The 19797-nt window shown below is 38.4% G+C and overlaps 2 protein-coding genes across 4 annotated transcripts in view; one reads left to right on the forward strand and one right to left on the reverse strand.

Moving 5' to 3' along the window:
- Window positions 1-471: 471 nt before the first annotated feature.
- LOC107581264 (uncharacterized) lies at window positions 472-13273 on the reverse strand. The gene is made up of 2 exons (XM_016266766.1): window positions 13226-13273; window positions 472-2698 (listed from the first exon to the last, which is right to left on the reverse strand). Exons 1-2 carry the CDS (start codon window positions 13271-13273, stop codon window positions 950-952), a joined length of 1797 nt encoding a protein of 598 aa, XP_016122252.1. The 3' UTR covers window positions 472-949.
- foxp2 (forkhead box P2) overlaps window positions 12721-19797 on the forward strand; it is a 97641-nt gene continuing 90564 nt past the window's right edge. For all 3 annotated transcript variants that reach the window (XM_016265833.1, XM_016265847.1, XM_016265854.1), the window contains exons 1-2: window positions 12721-12798; window positions 13253-13317. The gene's annotated coding sequence lies outside the window, so the exon portion shown is untranslated. The remainder of the gene's footprint in view (window positions 12799-13252; window positions 13318-19797) is intronic.

The raw sequence follows: 19797 nt of genomic DNA on the forward strand, positions 1-19797 counted from the left end.
TACAACAGATTCAATCTACAAAGTAAACAACAACCACAACAGTTAGGTCTGGGGCAGGAGAGAGGAACCCTCTCCACACAATGTGCTTAGTTCTTACTCGGAGCTCGAGCCGAGCCTCGGGTTCGAGCCTCCTTCGCTGACAGCAAGCCAAGTTGGTCTACCATTATCTGGCAGGGCTGAATGGGCAGGCGAACCCGTGAAACAGCAATACAAACACATCAACTTCTCATTTAAATTCCCCAAACATAATACACAAACAAGCATTACGTCCTTACGTCCGATTTTGTGTAATTTTCCAGTTAAAATATCTAAATAAAGATAAATTTACTTAAGAAGGAACAATGTATGTGATATTAAGCGACTGTGTCTTTAATATCAGTGTATTTTGTCTGATTTTTCTTTTCTTTTACACTTTTACAGGATGCACTAAATGAAAATCAGAATATGTATTCATATCTTATGCACTGTTGCTTGTGTAGTAGTTTTATCTTTTAAGGACTTATTTTTTTTACTGGAAAACAAGGCAAAAAAGACTAATTTAAAAACTTGTAAAAAGGTAGAAGTAAAAGCTCAAAAATGAAAAGATTTAGTATCTACTGTATACTTTTGACTGGCACTGTATTTCATTGAGATATATCTGTGAAAACAGTTGTTTCCTTTGACATTACAAGAGGGTTTCTGTCATTTAATTATATCACAAAATATGGATTAGCACATTTCCACTATTCTAGCAGTTTGAATTTAGGATTATATTAAAAGACTCCTGTTTCAAGTGGGACTTTTAATGGGAACACAAGTGAGGAGAAAGAAAGAAACAAAAATGCCACCTAAATCTCATTTTGTCAAATGATTTTGGGCCCGTAGAATCACTTTGTGTCACTTTTCATTTCAGAGTCACACAATTTGACAAGAACTGCCTCAGAAACTTTCAAGAACTTCCTGTCTGGTCTCAGTCCACATTGACAGCCCCGTCCAGACGCTGCTTCATGCCCTGGCCGCACCACCAGCACAGAGAAAACAGATAGAGGGCCATGCAGGTCGGTAGGTCGTAGAGATACGCCATTATGAAGATCACAAACAGAATAGCATACACAAGAGCCTTGGCCATGTGACCCAGCGAGCAGAACTCCCTCCACCATGATAACAGCCTACTGCTGTTGCCTTCCACCCAAGACAGGTGAATGCTGGGTAACGGCGTGGAGAGCTCATCCTCTTCATCGAGTCGCTGGGGTTTTTGAAAGTTTTTGAGGGTCTTCCCAAGCTCAAAGTCTTCCTCTGCAAAAGTGACCTCTCTTTCCTTTGCAGATGTTGTCTGAAGGAGGTGCCTGGATGGGTAAATGCTAACTGTTGGATAGGTAGGTAAGGTGGGTACAAATTTGGTAGCATGACTCTCAAACTCTTTCTCTTCTCCATCTGTGCAATTGTCATCCACTGCTTGGGAGTCCTGTACAAGCTCTTCAGCACTAGCAGGTTCTATAGTCATCTCATTCAGTCTCTCCCTCATTTTAAGTCCTTCGTTTGCCTCAAAACGCCTCTCTTTGTTTTTCAATAGCTCTGAACCGTCTTTGTTAAAAATCTTGTTCGACGTGCATAATTCGTTCTCATTAAATGCTTCCCTCTCGCACGATGAAACGCTCTGTATTTCTGCGCTGTGATCCGTAGTTGTCTCATCTTGTCCTTCTCTACTGCTTTCCGTGTCCTCTTCATGTAGTTCTCTACAAAACGCCCTCATTTCCACCTGCTCCTCGCTGGCTTCTTTATTTATATCCTTCCTTTCTGAAGAAGATCCCTCGGCCTGTCTATTTGTGAGCGGCACATCCCTGATCTCCATAAATGTCAGGGTGTCTTTGACCGCTCTGTGTGTGTTTTCTTTAACCTTTGAGGTGTCGAAGCTGCCCATGCATTCTTCAGGTGCGATTCCATCTCCGGCTTCTGAATTCTGAGTCTCAGTGTCATGTGTGGTTCGAGTTTCGCCCCCTGGGCTTGCTTTGGTCGTGTCTTGACTCAAAGATCCGCTTGTGTGCTCATGATGTGGGGCTTGGCGGTCACGAGATGCCTCTAACTCACTTACCACCCTCTCTGGCTCCGATCCCTGGGCAGAACATGGTAGGGTAGTGACCCTAGGCTCTTTCACTAGTTGGTAATCCACAACCTGATCTCTAGAAGGACTTATGCTCAGATCCTTTGATTGCTCTACAGGATCAGATTTTACAGTTTCCGTTGCTTTCCTGTCAGCAGACTCTTGACTGGGGTCTTTCTCAGCTCCCGTGTCCTCCGTCGGGACTACGACTTTGGCCCTTAAAGCTACAACTTCTGACTCTGGACGGACACATACTTGGTCCTGCGTATCAGTGCCATTAAGAAAAGCTTCCCAGGCCTTAGAAGCTGATATGGCAAGGTGATCTTCTGCCTGATGGCTTGTTTCACTGTAGGCATCTGGAGGGTTTGATTGGGGGGGTGTTGTTGTGGTATTGCCCCAATCCAGGGAAAGCAAAGGGATCTGGTGGTACATTAGTATTGGTGGCGTGCCCACGGCAACCGGCAAGTCGGTTCTACTTGGTATATTCAGCCTTGGGATGGATGTGGTACTTTCATCTGTGTTGGAAATACATCCCTTCTGGGTTTCCACTGCTTTCTGAGTGAAGAAGTTCTGCACGTGTGCCAAACGAGCAGCTTGACGTTTCCTACGACGATCCACCTGTCAAAAAAGAGACAATATGGAGAGAAAAGGTGGTTTTAAACAGACTTTATTATGTCATGTTTGTAATGAGAGGCACTTATTGAGTGGAATATAATGTTGCAAAATGAATTTATCTTTACTAATAACTTCCTACTTTGCATTTAAAGAGATCGTTCACCCAGTTGTTCAAAGCCTGTATATTTATCAATAGAAAAAAACAGCTGGTTTAATTCTGGCAAACTACCCCTTTTATTGGTGAACTACCTCTCTAAATGCCCGCCTTTATCTCTGGACCTTGACAGTCACTAGTGTCTGGTAGACGTGGGGCACTTTGATGTGTTCATGTCATCTGCTGAACCTGATAGCTTTGATAAATGCTTTTGAATTATATATGTGTATCTGTACTGAAACAACACAATGCTTCTGTTTGGAAATGTAGAAGAGACCGGTGACCCTTGGCTTTTTCACTAGTTGGTAATCCACAATCTGATCTCTAGAAGGACTCCAGTTAAACCCTCACTCGCAATGTGACTAGGCACAGAGCATCAGGTTGCAGCTGAACATTGTGTGGCTGCCAGGCTTAAAAATAGCTGCGAGTGCTGCCGAACTATGCTGGACTTCCTGGTCACTAGTGTCTGGTAGACGTGGGGCACTTTGATGTGTTCATGTCGTCTGCTGAACCTGATAGCTTTGATAAATGCTTTTGAATTATATATGTGTATCTGTACTGAAACAACACAATGCTTCTGTTTGGAAATGTAGAAGAGACCGGGGCTAGCTGTCACATGGGCAATTGGCTCAAGTTTTATATAAAACGATAACTATTAGTTTTAAATGCTTGTGGTTTTGTATTTTAGCATCAAACACCTAGATAACTAAAACCAGTTTTTGTGAATTCTGGTCTTGAAACAAAGTTTTACAATGGTCATATTTTGTTATATCGGTTGGATAAGCAAATAAACATAATAATTACCACACTGTCAGTGTCATTACATTCAGATAATATAATGAAAATATATAAGGTTTTGGCAAGTCATGTTTTTTCATGTTTTTATACAATTTATAAAATTCTTTAATGATTATTTCTTATGTTTTATTTTATAGTTTATATGTGGACTGTGTCTTGAATTGTTTTCTTTTAGTTTTATATTTGATTGAAAAGTCTTTCATCCAGTTGTGCATTTTAAATACATATTGTTTAAGATGGCTTTTATTACATTAGATATTATTTCATATTTCAAACAAAGGTGTTTTTATCAAATAATTGTCAGGGAACAGTAGGTTCCTATTGTGACAACTTTTTTTTTTAATGGAGCCAAGACATGGATGACTAAAATTGACTAAAATATTTTTTACTTCATTCATTTATAAAAATGTACACTTTTTGTTTATTTTATTTATGTAATTTTGCCTTTTATTGTACAGCTAGTTAATCAATGGTAGATTCTTATGAAGTGTGAATTCCAGAAAGCTTTTGCATTGTTTTGTTTGTGCAGTATTACAATTGGCCACGAGGTGGTAGTGTCTAATCAAAGTTGTGTACACACTGTTTGCTTCTTTGAGAACCAAAAGTGGATTCCAAAACATTCCTGTAGGTGGCAGCAAACCCTTATGTTTCATGCCAGCTTTCTCAAAATAACCCCCCCCCCCCCCCCCCCCCCCCCCCCCCCCCCCCAACATCCATATAGAAAATGCATGTTTTTATTTCTTTGTGATAAAACCCATGAAATGATGCATTTTCTTGATTCAACCTTTTATTTAAATGCATGCATGTGGTGAAAAGAAAACAATAAATATTCTATTTCTGATCAATTAACAAAAAATTCCTAACACCTCTGCAGACATCTGCCAGATATTTATTATCAGGTATTGCAAGTGTTAAAATGTTCTAATAAAACCAAGTCAAAATCTGCTATGCAGCCTATTTATTTAAATATGCATGAACAATATTTTGATTAGATGCAAATATACCTTTTTTTTACATGACCATCCACCCTTTATACAATTATCATATTTAATAGAGATAGTTTTTGCTACCACAACATGTAATGAAGATAGTTAATTCAGACAGGGACAGGGATGATTAATTCACAAAGGGAGACTTATGATATTATCAATCTTTGATCTGAAAATCATTTTCCCCCCGTTTTATTTATATGAAAATTTCAAGGCAGTGGCACACAGTTACAGTACAAATATGATGCATAGCTCACCATTACAATATGTGTATCAGCTAAAGAGCTATAGTAATTCAAACACATAAATGGTCAAAAGCAAAAATTTTCTCACAACATCAGCTGATCTCTCAAATAAACAATATCCAATGAAAAAAAAGCTGATTATCTACAGTGTTGTTCAACTCGAGGTGTATTTAAATAAACCTGGGGTGTGTGAACTATTTAGCAAGTGTTGATACATTTCATGCTCAAATAAATAAAAATGTTTTGTTAAAAATAAATAAAACAAAGCTTGAATTTATTTTAAACAATTAAGGAAATAAAAAAGAAAGCACACAAAACAAAGCAACAAAGCACAACAATTCTCAGTTGTTCCTTTGTTTTCAACACTCTTCCACATTGCTAATCTACAGATTTTTATATAGTATTCTTCAAATTCTATATACTTATATATATATATATATATATTCTACCTCTACAAATGACACTTTTAATGACTATATTTATTTGTTTGTTTCATTTTATTTATTCATAATAAATTATATATACAATTGATTATTTAATTATAAACAGATAAATAGGAATTACAATCGAATGAAAAATAGTGATAATAAAACTGGTAAATAAAAAAATTAATAAATGATAGCACTTCGCAATCCTGTTCTTCATCTCTACTCGTCTCTTTATTAAATGAAACAGTTGATCAATATTGTTTATTCTTAATAGTGTATTTAAGAGACCCGATTAACAAAAACTTCCTCAACTTCTAATGACTGGATTGTTTACCCAGCAGGTGGACATGAAGTCACGTGGGGCCGCAGTACGCCAAAAAATAACAACATGCACGTCCGCGTAAGTGCCTCCCAGCATTTTAATAAGCTAGGCGTCTAACAAAAAAATAAAATAAGAAATGCACACCTGTACTTGAACTTAAAGTGTTTTTAGGGTTTTTTGTTAGGGCTATTATCATCACAATAAGCAACATATTACCCTTTGTGTGTTTTAATATACATCTCTAAACGGTCATAAAACTCTAATGGCAATTAAGCCGGCAAGCCTTCTGTTTGTATCCATGTTAACTTCACAGAAATGTTTCCATGACAACCTTCATGCACGTTAAGGCAACCAGAGGTGATCAAGTCTTTTTTTCTTTTTCCCCCTCCCTTTCCTTTCCTCTTGCAAGAGTGGAATTTGTGTTGACAGTTCTGGCCTTTAATGGCACTTTGGTGCCGCGTGAAAGTATTTGTTTACCGGGATCATATGCTGCTAGCTGTCAGCCTCGCAGAGATTGACTTCTCCAGATAAAAGACTGTATTACATGCTTAAGAGGTCTTATGTGCCGTAATTATCCACATCATCCTAATGACGTTTGGTGTGCTTCAGTAACTAAGATACTGAGTGCTTCCTCTGAGGTCACCGATTAGAAATAAGAAATGCGTTTTTGTTGTATTAAAGCTTTTTCTTTTTTAGTGGGTGTCGGTGAATTTTATGCTTATTTTATGGATTTAAATGTTCACTGCATTGATTAATGGCATGTTACTTCTCAATCTGAGGTTGCAACGCTCTAGACCTTTCGTTTGATTTTTTTTTCCCTTAAACATGGCATATAATCCCCAACTCTAGTCTTTTGACTGCGATGGCGCTCTTTCACACGAACGATATCACATGACCTTTATGGAGAGGTATTAAAATCACCCATAAGCGTCTTATCTTAGTACAAATGCCCTTGAAATTATTCATTGTATGCTTAGCTGATATTATCAGTGCTGAAATGTTGTCATACTTTTTTTTTTCTTTCAATTTGAAGGCATGACAGGGTCTTTTTGGCTGAAGGCACTGATTTATTGAGCGTTTTAGTCTCTGGTTGACTTAAAACCCCAGTCGTGGATAAAGGGGAGGCGTCATTTGTAGTAAACGGCAAGGTCAGCTCCGCTTGGACCAAATTTGCCCATAGCCTGTGATGAGAGGAAGTGTGGAAGTCGACTCGATGTTAGTATTTATGATGCTTTTTACACCAGGCTTAGTTTCAGCAGCTATGTATTCTTTAATTTTTTGGCACAAATAATTTGGTTATTTAAAAGTCGTGGATAAAGGGGAGGCGTCATTTGTAGTAAACGGCAAGGTCAGCTCCGCTTGGACCAAATTTGCCCATAGCCTGTGATGAGAGGAAGTGTGGAAGTCGACTCGATGTTAGTATTTATGATGCTTTTTACACCAGGCTTAGTTTCAGCAGCTATGTATTCTTTAATTTTTTGGCACAAATAATTTGGTTATTTAAAAATATATATTTTTAAAGGTGACATATTATGCCCCTTTTTACAATATGTAATATAAGTCTTAGGGGTCCCCAGAATGTAACTGTGACGTTTTAGCTCAAAATACCCCACAGATCATTTATTATATCATTGTGAAAATGCCTATTTTGAGTGGATGCAGAAACACGCTGTTTTAGAGCATGTCTCTTTAAATGCAAATGAGCTGCTGCTCCCCGCCCCCTTTTCCAGAATAGAGCTGTGCCATTACAGCTCATATCTGCTAAAAAAACATCTGTTTTGGTTCTGATTATCATGTTTATCGCTCTGAAATCATGCGTTTTAAACCATATTAGTTTAAACTTTCATATATAAGGTTTTCTGAGTGCACACATCCAAAGCACACGGACAGAAAGCGGCTGTCACAGCATGTGAGTACTAACCTAAATTCTCATTCACACACAAGTTTATGTTAAAAACACACATGAGTTACAAAAACAGTCGGTTATGTATGTGAAGGTAAACAGCTGGGAAATAAATCGCATGTTTATTTTAGATCTGTGTGGCAGCAGCAATATACAGTAAATAAATCATTAAATCCACTGCTCTCTTGTCTCCTCTGAGGCTGGGACTCTAAATAGTGTTATGTGCTCGTCTGTGCAGCCAAAGGCAGAACAGTTAGCATGCTTTGCTCAAACTTTTGTCATGGCATTAGAACTGCTACACCGTTGTTGCTTGCGAAATCAAAATGACGGCGCCGTGGGTGGAAACTTACAGATTAAGGGGCGGTAATATTATAATGAGATCCCTTTGCCACATCACTGGGGGAGCGAGATCAGACGCTTGCAGAAAAACGCTTATCAAAACAAAGTTACTGGGTTAATCTTTTTCCTTGGTTGGTAGATGCACCGGGGACCTGATTATAGCACTTAAAACCTGGAAAAGTCAGATTTTCATGATATGTCACTTTTTTAAAAATTAAAACAAATTTATTTAATTTTTTATTATTTATTTTTATTTAAAATATATATATTTTGTATCTCGAGTCAACATATATATATATATATATATATATATATATAAAATATAAAATAATGAACATGATTGTAAAAAATAATCAAAAAAAAATCTTAAAAACATAGATATTGTCAGTACAGTAGAACCAAATACTGACCTTCTAAGTGGAATCTCTGAGGACAATTCTGTTAACAAGAGAAAAAAAATCTGTTTATTTGAAACACGTTGTGGAAAAACAGAGGATTTGTGACAGTAACTTCTCCTGACAGGCGTATTAGGCTGCAGAAAGAGCATCGGGCCCGAGGCTACGGGCATATGGTGCTGCCTTCTGCTGGCATCGCTCTAGAACAAGTTGCAATACTGTGGCAGGGTCACGACGGGCTCAGGTTTGTTCGTCCTGCCCTCTCTAAATAATAACAGGGCAAATTAATTGACAAGCGCAAAGTGAATATTTTTAGTTTGACCCTTTGGCCCGAATTGTTGTTTTCTTGGTTTTGCTTCATGTTGTTGTTGTTGTTGTTGAGTTACTGAGTTGACGATATGAGTTAATGTGTTTGACCTTCATGTTTCTCTATTGTTTTAAAGGAATGCCTGATTGCTGTGCTTGACATTTTGATTTGTGTAGCAAAGTATGCTTACAAAAAAAGTACTCTGGTATTGCCATATTTTTTGGATGTGATGATAACACAGTAATACAATGTCATTGTTTTTTGGACCAGTAATATTGTTATTGTGGACTGACATGTACTATGGTATTGTTCAAAATGACTGTGAGTGGCATGTAAAACCATGGTTTTTGTAAGGTTTAGTGCAGAAAATTCACATTTTATCATTGATATTGATGTAATTTAATTAGTGATCTTACACATTTAGACTGTATATGGACCATGATTGTGTTAATCATTCAAAACCATGTTATATACCAAAATACTATCACCAAATGTTTTACCATAATTTTACCTTGTTGCCATATTTGTTGTAAGAGTTAATGCAGAAATCAGATTTTATTATTATTGATATTTATTATCAGTCTTAAATTTTATATTTCCAGTCTTAGATTCATAATGTACCATAGTAAATATCAATGTATAATACCATTATTGTACCATGGTACCAATAGAGTAGCTTTTTGTAAGGGTTAATGTAGAATAATCAGATTTTATTATTAATATTGATATTATTTTCTTATTTATTTTACATACTTAGTCTAAATCATGAATATGTTAATCATTCAGTATGTATCAAAATATAACAGTATTTCCTTCTGGTTCTATCACTAGGCCCTATATCACGTTATTGCCACAGTATTTTTTTTATTTTATTTGGTGTTTGTGTTGAATAAACAGATTTTATATTTATATTCTAGCCTCTAAATTTATTAACACTAATATATAGCACAATTTAGTAAAGTCCACCAATATGAATCAGTAGCACAATCATATTTTGAATATTGAAACAGAAGCATCCTTTCTGAAGTGTGGCTATGACTCTGAGTATGTGTTCAGGGGCCTGTGGGAATGTGTGTGCCATTGTTGTGTTTGGTGTCTTTTAGGCTATGGAGGGTTAATTATACTCCCTCTTTGTCTTTGATAGGGCCACTTACAGCATATGGCCACAGCAATACAATAGTTTATTTTTATGATATTTGATGAGTGGTTTTTAATTTAGATTGTCACTTCTGGCAACCAGCAGGGCAGATGGTGTAGATTTGAATGCCCATCAGAGCCTAAACATCCTCCAGGCAGCTGTTGCTAATAAACTTTTTCCCCCTTGTTTTCCCCCCCCTGTTTTCTCCCACGCAACACGTCTTAGGTCAAGAGGAGTCAAACCTGTTACAACACCTGTTTCTGCATATGTAAATCTGTTGTTTTGTCATTTCATTAAACAAGAAAAAAAGGCAGCAGTCCCTTGTGGTTGCAAATGCGACTGGCATCGAGCCCACTTGGCAGGGTGAAGACTGTGAGGGGAGGAGGGAAAGACACGTAAAAGACAACTGCGGTTTGTGTCACACGACCGCAGGGCCGTTGGATGCCGCTTCCGTGTGAGGATGTTTTCCGAAAGTTTTTTTTGTTTTTTTTTTTCTCTCTCCGGAAGTTGGAACCTGGCACACGCGTGGCTGGCACACACTCTTGTTCAACCCCCACCGCCGTATTCCCATTGCCCTCTCATCATGCCGTCACGTCAGAGCTCAACTCAGAGCCACATGTGCCGGTCCCGTGTGTGCGCTGCCTCTGGGGCTAATTGCCCCAACCGCTGGTGCATGACGATTTTAACCCAAAAAGCATCTTCGTATACACACCCACTGCACTTTTCCACCCATTTCTGGGGTAAATTGTGGGATTTGAGTTGTAATCCCATCTGTGTATGCAGGATGCAACAAATATGGCGTGAAATTAGAGGTTATTCCTCTGCTTTGAAGATTACTGTCATCGTTGTGGAAAACACAGCTTTGTATGCTGCACCGTTTGTTGTATTAGTTACAAGTGTCCATCTTACCTTGAGGTACACACTGTTATTCCCCTACCTGGGTGTTTTAATTTGGCCATTGATCCGAAAGCTACCCTGGGTTTGGCTCGGACAGCCTCCTGTTTGAGGGTCCCCGTTGTGTGTTAATCTCCCTGGGCTGCTGAGGTATCCTTCCTGTGATTTAGCGCCTCTCCGCGAGCCTCTCCGGAGCGCCACACCATCTCTCTGTGATAGGGAAGTTCATTAGGGATGTGCCTTTGATGGGGCAGCTTTTCATGTGACGGCGCTCTCAAATACCTTGATGTAGAAGCTTAAGAAGCCATTGTGCCGCAAGCGCGTCTTATTTAGATCTGCATAGTAAATCGACCCGAGTAAATACGGAAAGAAGCAGATGGAAGCAAGGAGATAAGGCCCAGACGAACAATCGCATTTGTATTTTGTTATGATGTTGACAGCAGCTAAAATTCACTAATCTAGCGCCACTGATCTGCATTTCAAAGAAATCTCATTTAGCAGCAGGGAGGATAAAGTTCTTTTCATTGTGGTCGCGCTGCTTCTTTTTTTTTTTTTACTTGCATTCTTCATTAATTTATCTGCCGCAGATTTAACGTTGGGCCGGGCGCAAGCATGCTGCATGTTGCAAAGGGGATCTTAAATACCCTGAAAGCGGTAACGTCTAGACTGTGAACTGGGGGTAATTACACGTCCGCTGATGAATGGAGGGAGTTTGAAGACTCATCTTTGTTCGGGGGGCCTGAATTGCTTGACTAGCGCTGATAAGGGCCGTTTGGTCCTCAGTCAAAATATATTATGGTGGCTTCCACCTCCTAACACGGGAATGGTATTTACTTGAAAAGGTAAAAACTTATTGTGTACTGTAATCTGACTTATTCGCATAATTCGTCTTCTTTCATCCGCACACCCAGCAGAGGGGCCGGAGAGGTATTCCTGCCCTTGATATGAAATAGTTTATCGCGACTTTTAAAACCGGGCTTCATGTAAATATTAGACAGTGGCATTAGGACAGCCTCTGCTAAATGCAGTATGTGTGTATATAATTTGATAGTATTTAGAGATCTCAAATTGAAACGGGTCTGGCATTTTGTAAACTCGTCACCACGAGGTCATGCGAGCTAATAACATTGGAAAAGTCGATTTAAAAGGTGAGTTTTCACAGTCCAAAGACATTGTTGTATTAACACAAACTCGGAGGAAGTTGGAAATGAACAGGACATTAACGCTTTTCCAGAATGATTATTCAGAGCTTTTTATATCGCGTTTCATTTCCAGAGTTTGTGTACACATGTGCGGACAAAAATCACTGACAGAACAGTCTTAAATATAATTTTGATAATTAATCTCTCAATCAAATGTTGACTGAGCCAATGAGCTTAAATATACACTATTTGTGCTCCTAAACTGAGTGTACTTCCAGAATTACAAACACCATATACGTGCATGTGTAATTGAGCGCGGAAGATGTGTATATTAATACTCGGGCTAATAGACAGTTTGTGCTATTTGCTATAGTGTCTCCGTTTGCAACACCTCTTCAAACACAGGCGGTTAATGTAGTGGCGGGTTTGTGTTTGGAGAAACGCTGTCCTAAGCAAACCCCCATCTCTTTTTGTACAGTTCAGGGAGCACATTCCATGGGATCCTGAAGTTGTTAGTTGCCTACAGGGGTCTTTGGAATTCTGGGACAGGGAGAATCCAAAGCCATTCGGATGGTTTGTGTGTGTGTGTGTCCCATACTGTTGCTTCACAAGTGAACTGTACTCTTCAAAAAAAAGAAGAAATATGTTACAACTTGCAGTTTTTTTTTTTTAAATGAGGTGAACTGAGCTGTACACGTACGCTCATTTAGTCTAACATATCTGTGAGTGTCAGCAGAAAAAAAAACGGTAGAAGCCTCGATGGAAAGTTTGATTTATGCTCTGTTAGTTCTAATCTGCCAGGCATGGCAAGCTGTTTCGAGGGGAAAAACATTTTCTCTCATTTCTGATACATATTATTATTCTGGGTGTGATATATGTCAATTTGAAATGCAGACGAAGATATTGAAGTGCGTTTAAAAAAATTTAATTGAAAAATTTGATTTCTGAATAAGGTTTAATATTTTTTGTTTGTTTTTTTGACAGATTCTCTCATACTTGGATTCAGTTCTCCCAGACAAACGGACATCAACTGAAAGTTTCCCCTCAGGGTAAGATCGAAAAACACAGCTTCTCTTGTACTTCTGTCAACACTTTCATCTTTTTGGCAGATGCACTCTTTGAAAACAAGATAAAAAACTAGAGTGTGATTGTACGCAACTGTGGCGCATTGACGTGAAATGAGCCCACATCCAGTTTTTTGATTGACCTGTTGTATTGATGGAGTGTGACAGACTTTGTTGTAATTATTTTGCCATGGAGATGAAAAACGCTTGTGTGACACACAGTAACAGTGAACCAAACAGTAAACCTTGTCTGTCAAACAGTAAACCTTGTCTGTCATTGCAGTCTCCCTAAATACCACTAACCACTTGCTCACACTGTCATTTTTTTTGCTGTTTTGCCACCTTTATAGCATTCAAAAAAGGTAAAATGCAAAAAAAGGCATGCTTCAGGGAAAAAAATATGTATGCTTACACATGTTTCCCATTCTGTGTCGGTCAGGATGAGACCTGGTATGGCCATTGCTCATAGCGCAGCAGGAGTACTCTGAAACCAAGGCAAAAGCGGTGAGTAAAAGCAATCTTTAAAGTGCTAATTTGCATGTTCGGTCTGTCTGTCTCGGCCATAATTGATATGTCCTCTCAAAAATCACTTCCATTATATATTCCATCAACCACATCCTGAGAGGAGCGTTAATAACGAGGAGTCCGGGGACCTCTTAAAGATTCTTGATGCATTATGATAGTCGAGAGAGTCCACTTAGTTTCTGACGGCCTTTGCGGTTGTGGGGTTTCACGTTAAAGGCAGTTGAAGTCAAGATTATGTATTATGGTGCATAACCCAGCAGGTAAAGGTTTGAAGCATGTTATCCAGCTCCCTCCGTTGAACCCCTGATGATGGTTTTGTCACCAAGTAAGTAAAAAATACGCATAAGGAATCCCACCGTCTGTAAGAATGTGACTGCTGATTATGTGGAGGTTGTGGTCACCGTCATTAGCGATGTAGACATTGCCAGACAGGTGGCTACAGTTGCGAAGGGTAAAGACTAAGACCTGCACCTATTCAAGGCAGTTCACGCAGAGGGCAAGTTTAGGTCATGTTTGATCATTTGATTAAGAGATTTGTTGACTTTTTAAGGGTCCTGATATTAGTTACTGTAGGTACTCAGTTGCTATTATAATTTTTGTTCGGAAGGGATAAAAAAATGGAATCAAAAATGAAAAACCGTGGAACACAATAGGAGAAATGTTGAAGAATGTACTGGCCAATCTTCAACATATAATGAATTGGGGGGGGGAAGCACTATAAACGTAGTGCCATGAAAATTACTCTTTTTGCAACAAACAGATCAACAGTTAAGTCATTATCTATTAAAATATGGTGCCTTTAGATACTACATGTAAAGTTTGATCACAAAGAAATTTGTTTAAATATGTAGAAGTTCAAATGAAATACATTTCTTGAATGGTCCCCTGAAACTTTATTGGTGCAACCTGTATCCTCATTCATTTATATGGAAAAGAGTCGAAAGTACATTTTGGAACATTTCTCCACTTGAGTTCCAAGGAAAAAGTAAGTAATACGGGTTTGGAACGACTTAAGAGTGAGTAAATGATGATTGAATTTTTTGGCCACTTTTTGGGTAAAATTGCCTTTTAATAATTAGTGTACAAATAATGATTTAGAAAAAATGGTTATGCTATATTATGTAGAGAAAAAAGCTTTAGAAGTTGTTTAAGCACCTAATCTACGGGTGATTTGGTATGATTCAGTCAATGCACTTGTTATAAAAAAAAAAAAAAAAAAAAAAAAAATTATATATATATATATGTGTTAATCTGAGCTAAGAAAGTTTCACATTGCGCTAGCAATAACAGCCCACGCTTTGCTGCCGATTTGCTAAAGTCAGCGGAGTCCAGCGCTCAGCTCGGCTCGGTAGAGAAGCGTCCATCAGTGAGGCTATTCCAAGCCATTACTCTGCCTTTGAGGTGCGGGACTGATTAAAGTTAGCATTTGCTGAAGAGGTTGCGTGGCTTGGCTTCAGGCAGGGGCTGAATCCCCAGAAGTCCCTGCCTCACAAGGCTAACCAAAACCCGGCTCCTCTCTCCCCACCTTAAAGAGATTTGAATATTACTTTTTAATTTGACGAGTATCCACTTAAATCTTCAAAGATGAACTCTTAAAGCATATCTGTTCTGGAACAGAAGTCCTCTGATCAGTGCATAAAAAAATAAAATAAAAAAGTATAATTGCTGCCCAACTTCACACCGCCAATGCACACACATTATAAAATCTACAGCAATTAAGCATATCTCACCCGAGTTTAAAGACGAGGAATGGCATTGCTCAATCTTCGGTTGGACGGACTTGCGTGTTCTTCGCTTTGAAAATTGATTTCTTGTTCTAGTAGAACGCCTGTCAGTTCCATCTAAAATGGCTCAGAGAGAGCTCTTTCACTCCCCAGAGTCGAGAGTAACCTCCATGGGGCTTTGCTCTGGACACTCGGAGCCGAGAGCTCGGAAGGATATCAAAGGAAACCGGGCTCTGTCTCCATTGGAAGGTCTCATTGTGTGGCTGATTTGGGATTGGAAAGGGAAGGTGGTTGCGGATGGAGATGAAGCGAAGCCCGGTTCCTCCTAATCTTTATCCCCCATTAACCACCAGAACCCAAGCAGCTCCTGGGATCAGGTCACTGGTCAATCCCCCCATTTTGATTGAATATTTTAAACTTAAGACATTTTATGATGGATGGAAAAAAAGTTCAGGCCATCAGAGGTTCACTTCATGGTTCTGGTCTTTCTCTTCTTCTTAAACTCTATTCGGTTCATTGTTTTGTCTCCGTATTAGAAAGAAGGATTTTTTTTTTGGATTCTGCCCAACTTTCCATATTCCCGTTAAGCTTGGTTTGGGAAAGGGCTCATGAAGCCATGCTGTGAGCAAATTAGAGCTTGAGTAGCTCCTTGTCTTGCCCATTCACACATCTTTTTTCTTAAACGTGATAAGAGGTTTGCAAAGTAAACTCTGGCAATAACGGGGGACGCCTTCGTTCCCTCACTTCCATGCATTCAGATCCAGATAAAGCGAAAAGCTACATGCTAATCTTTCTCAGTGGCATCTAGACAGCTTTATTTACTCTCATCCTAAAAGACAGTGAGACAGAAGGAAACAAATTGAGGCCAGTTTGAAAAATAGAGCAGGAGTTTGTGGAGAATGGACAGTTGCCCCTAGAATAGAGTTACAAAAGAGAGTCTGCCATCATTCCTGATAGAGGAGACCGACCGAGTCAATGAGGTTATTGATCCAGCAGGAGTGCTATGCTAATCAGCCGTCTGAATGGGCCGAGAGTCAGTGTCCTTCACTGCGACTTCTACTTGGTTTACTGGTCTTTTTAGTCTCTTAATACATACCCAGTAAGTTTGATGTGCACAACTCTACATGGTTTGTGTAGAAGCTATAAGCGCTGGAATGTTTTCAAGTGGTGGGATGGTTGTGAAACGAGACTTTTTGACAGCAGAATGATCATGTCCAATGCATTGGTCTTGTGCCATCTTGTCCCTGGAGCATATTTTGAACTCCCCGTGCGGTCATGAAATGGATCGCGGTGTAGAATAGACATGGGTGGATTAGGAATGAATGGGCACAGATTGAATATATGAGAATGTGAGACCAAATACCAATTTCTGCCAATTTCATTGTTAAGAATGTGTATTGAAACAATCACTAGAACGATTAGAAACTTATGTTTGGACAATTGTCACATCAACTCCAATTGAGTTGACTAAACTAGGATTATGACACGAAACAAGCAATGGAAGCTGCCATTGGTTTCTTGCAGCCAATTTATTTAGAGGCTTTGAACCAACAGAGTATGAAGGATTTGGGCCTCCTGTGGAGTTGTAAGACTCCTAGATTATGTGAATAATTGGCCACAAAAAGGATTCATTTAAATGTAAATTAGATTAAATTAGTTTAGTCATATTTTGTGTGTGTGTATGTGTGTTTTATAAAATGTGATTCTTCTCAGAAGAAATCCAGTATTTCAATGCATTTCTCGTATTTGATATTTTATATAAACAGCTAATGTTATTTTCGTCTGAAGAAAGAAATATTATACGTTAACGGAGTTCTCCCCCGCCATACTTTGATAGCGCTGTTTTGAAATGCTTTCTCTATTTGAACGCTTTGTCTGGCTTCATTCACAGGAAAAGCATTACTACAAAAGATACAAGCCCACCACTTTGTTCTTCACGATAATTTGATCGTGGCTTGAAAAGTGATCTTGCGGAAGGAGAGGTACTAGAGCCTGGAATTTGGCTTCCCCACCTCAAACTGCAAGCCTGTACAATCAAACTGTCACGGTTACCTGCTTTGATAGATGGCGAAACTGTTTGTTGTTGGGACGAGAGCAACCAGATTTGGGTCACATGTCCGTCTCAGGCTGGAATGTGTGTGTCGGCGCGACTGTGCTGCCAAATCCAAGAGTCTCTGATTTCTCTTCATGGCGCACGCTTCACTTTTGTAACCCTCTCTCATGAAAGCCGTGCCTCTGGGCCAATTCTGCGGTCACACTACCTGATTCTGAGGCTCGTGGAGTGATGTTGAGTGCTGAAGCCAGAGGGAGTCATGTGAGAGAGATTCCGTCTGCATAAACATGCACTTCTTCTATGAGAGAGACCAAACAGACAGGGCGTCCCTCAGCCCACCTCACCTGTGAAGGCTTTTCAAATCTCTTTCACGCTCCTTTCCTGTCTGTCTCCCTTTTCCTCTTGTACTTCTCCAGCTGTTTCCTTCAAGTCCCATTAAATGAATCTCTCAGAGAGCAGAGTCTTTTTCTATCATTCTGACTGGTGAAGAGGAATTAAGTTAAGCCTAATGTCGATTACTGCAGAAAAACATTATTTAGACTTAGTTTAAATTTTTTTAAAGGTAAAATTCTTGTGTGGTGCAGTGCAATCAACATCAAAATGCACACTTTTCGAAAGCATCCACCTTTTTCTTGCCGTAAAAATGGGCGCGGCCATTTGTAAATTCTATGGGTCTAGCTTCCGGTCTCATCTGTAGCCAGCTATTTTTAGCTGTACAGAACCGCTCCTTTTACTGCTTGATATTGAAAAATGGTGTCTTACCATATTATTTTAATGCATTATCTTAATTATGAACACACTGGTTTGTAGTGCAAACAGTTTTACTGTTTACTGAATGTTGTTATTCTTCTCGTTATTTCCCTATAGCGGCTAATGAACCAGAAGTCTCACCTATAGGCTTACTTCCGCATTGAAGAAAAAGGTGGATAGCCACTAATTCAGTTGCTGGATTTTGAATTTGAATCTTAGGATGTAGAATAAAATTAACTGAAATTCACAGAAATTCATGTAACTGGATTTTTTTTAGTAGAAATGCCAAGACAAAACTTTTGAATGTTAGTTTTACAGCCTTGTTTGAAAGGTTTGTGTAAAAAGCCTTGAAGTTTGAAGGTTTATTGACCGGATGGATGGATGGATAGACAGATCCATTGCTGTTAATTGTGAATTGTGTTTGTTTTTATGAACTGGGGAACAATTTGAGTTGAATTTCTGTTTAAATCCAAATTAATTCCACAGATATTGTTGATCGAATATTTAAGTTTAATGTAAGTAAAATGAGTTTTGTTTAGACTTCACTTCTTTCTCATCCGATTCTGCTGCTTTTCCATTTGTTTTCTTCTAATGTTTCTCTTATGCTTTCTCCAGACCTATTTTCATCACTTAATTCTCTCTTTCTTTCATTTGTAGCTTTACTCCCCCTGTTATTAGATGACTTTCTCTCTCTCTCTCTCTTGCCTGTCTGCGGCATGTTGCACCACACACACTTACACACACACACACACACACACACAGAGCTGGATGCAGACTGACAGTGCTGCCACAGGACTGATCGAAACTCGTGTCTCAAAGTTGCTAATGCTCACTGAACCATTTTATTGAAGATAAAGTAAATAAAATAGGTTGCCTTATGAGAATTCACTGAAATAGATCAGAATGATCTAGAAAACACACTCGCACATACGGTGAGCAGACGCTCCTCTGATTGGTTCATAGATTCCAGGCGAATGGCTGGAATGAGCAGTTTTCTAGAGGTATGGGAAAGCTAGGAATTTCACAAGTTCAATGTTTTTTGAGAGGCCTGAGAGAAAGCAAACGGCTCAATTTAAATCTCTTTCTAAGGAATGACTTTTATAAATATACTTGAGGAGTATACCACAGAGCTCGGTCATTGCTGCCAGGTGGTGTAATCCAGAGTTTCTGTTTACTTGGTTTAAGTCGTTTTGAGGAGCTATACAGTTTGCTGGTACTACACAAGTTATTTCATGAAAGGGCCAGAGATTTTTTTGATGTTTTTGGCTGTACACAGAAGGATTTTCACCACATAGTGTAGTTTTACACTGTACTATAGAGTATAAAAATTACAGTTTACCATCTAATGGTAAATTCAATCTGCTATATGTCCACTTTTCATAATCCAATCAATTTCTGATATATCAAATAAAAAAGACAAATATAACAGAAGGATTTTCACCACATAGTGTAGTTTTACACTGTACTATAGAGTATAAAAATTACAGTTTACCGTCTAATGGTAAATTCAATCTGCTATATGTCCACTTTCATAATCCAATCAATTTCTGATATATCAAATAAAAAAGACAAATATATATGTGTGTGTGTATATATATATATATATATATATATATATATATACACACACACACATACATTCACATTGTATATCATATTGTAAGTGAAATGAATTGCGAATGCCATTACATATTGACTTTAAAGACAATATGATGTTAAAATTTGACTTTATTTACTTAATAAATGTTAATTTATTATTATAATATTATAAAATAAATAGTCTCATTTCCCAATATGTCAGTATGTTTTCAAAAATATTTTTTGTATAGTCACAAATTTGTTAATCGGTCTTAAAATTCAAAAATTTTCTCCACTTCTGAAGCAACTTAAAAAAAAAATGTATATATATATATATATATATATATATAAATA

The sequence above is a fragment of the Sinocyclocheilus grahami genome, unplaced genomic scaffold (assembly GCF_001515645.1).
Source record: "Sinocyclocheilus grahami isolate Dianchi unplaced genomic scaffold, SAMN03320097.WGS_v1.1 scaffold33.1, whole genome shotgun sequence".
NCBI classification, from domain to species: Eukaryota; Metazoa; Chordata; class Actinopteri; order Cypriniformes; family Cyprinidae; genus Sinocyclocheilus; species Sinocyclocheilus grahami.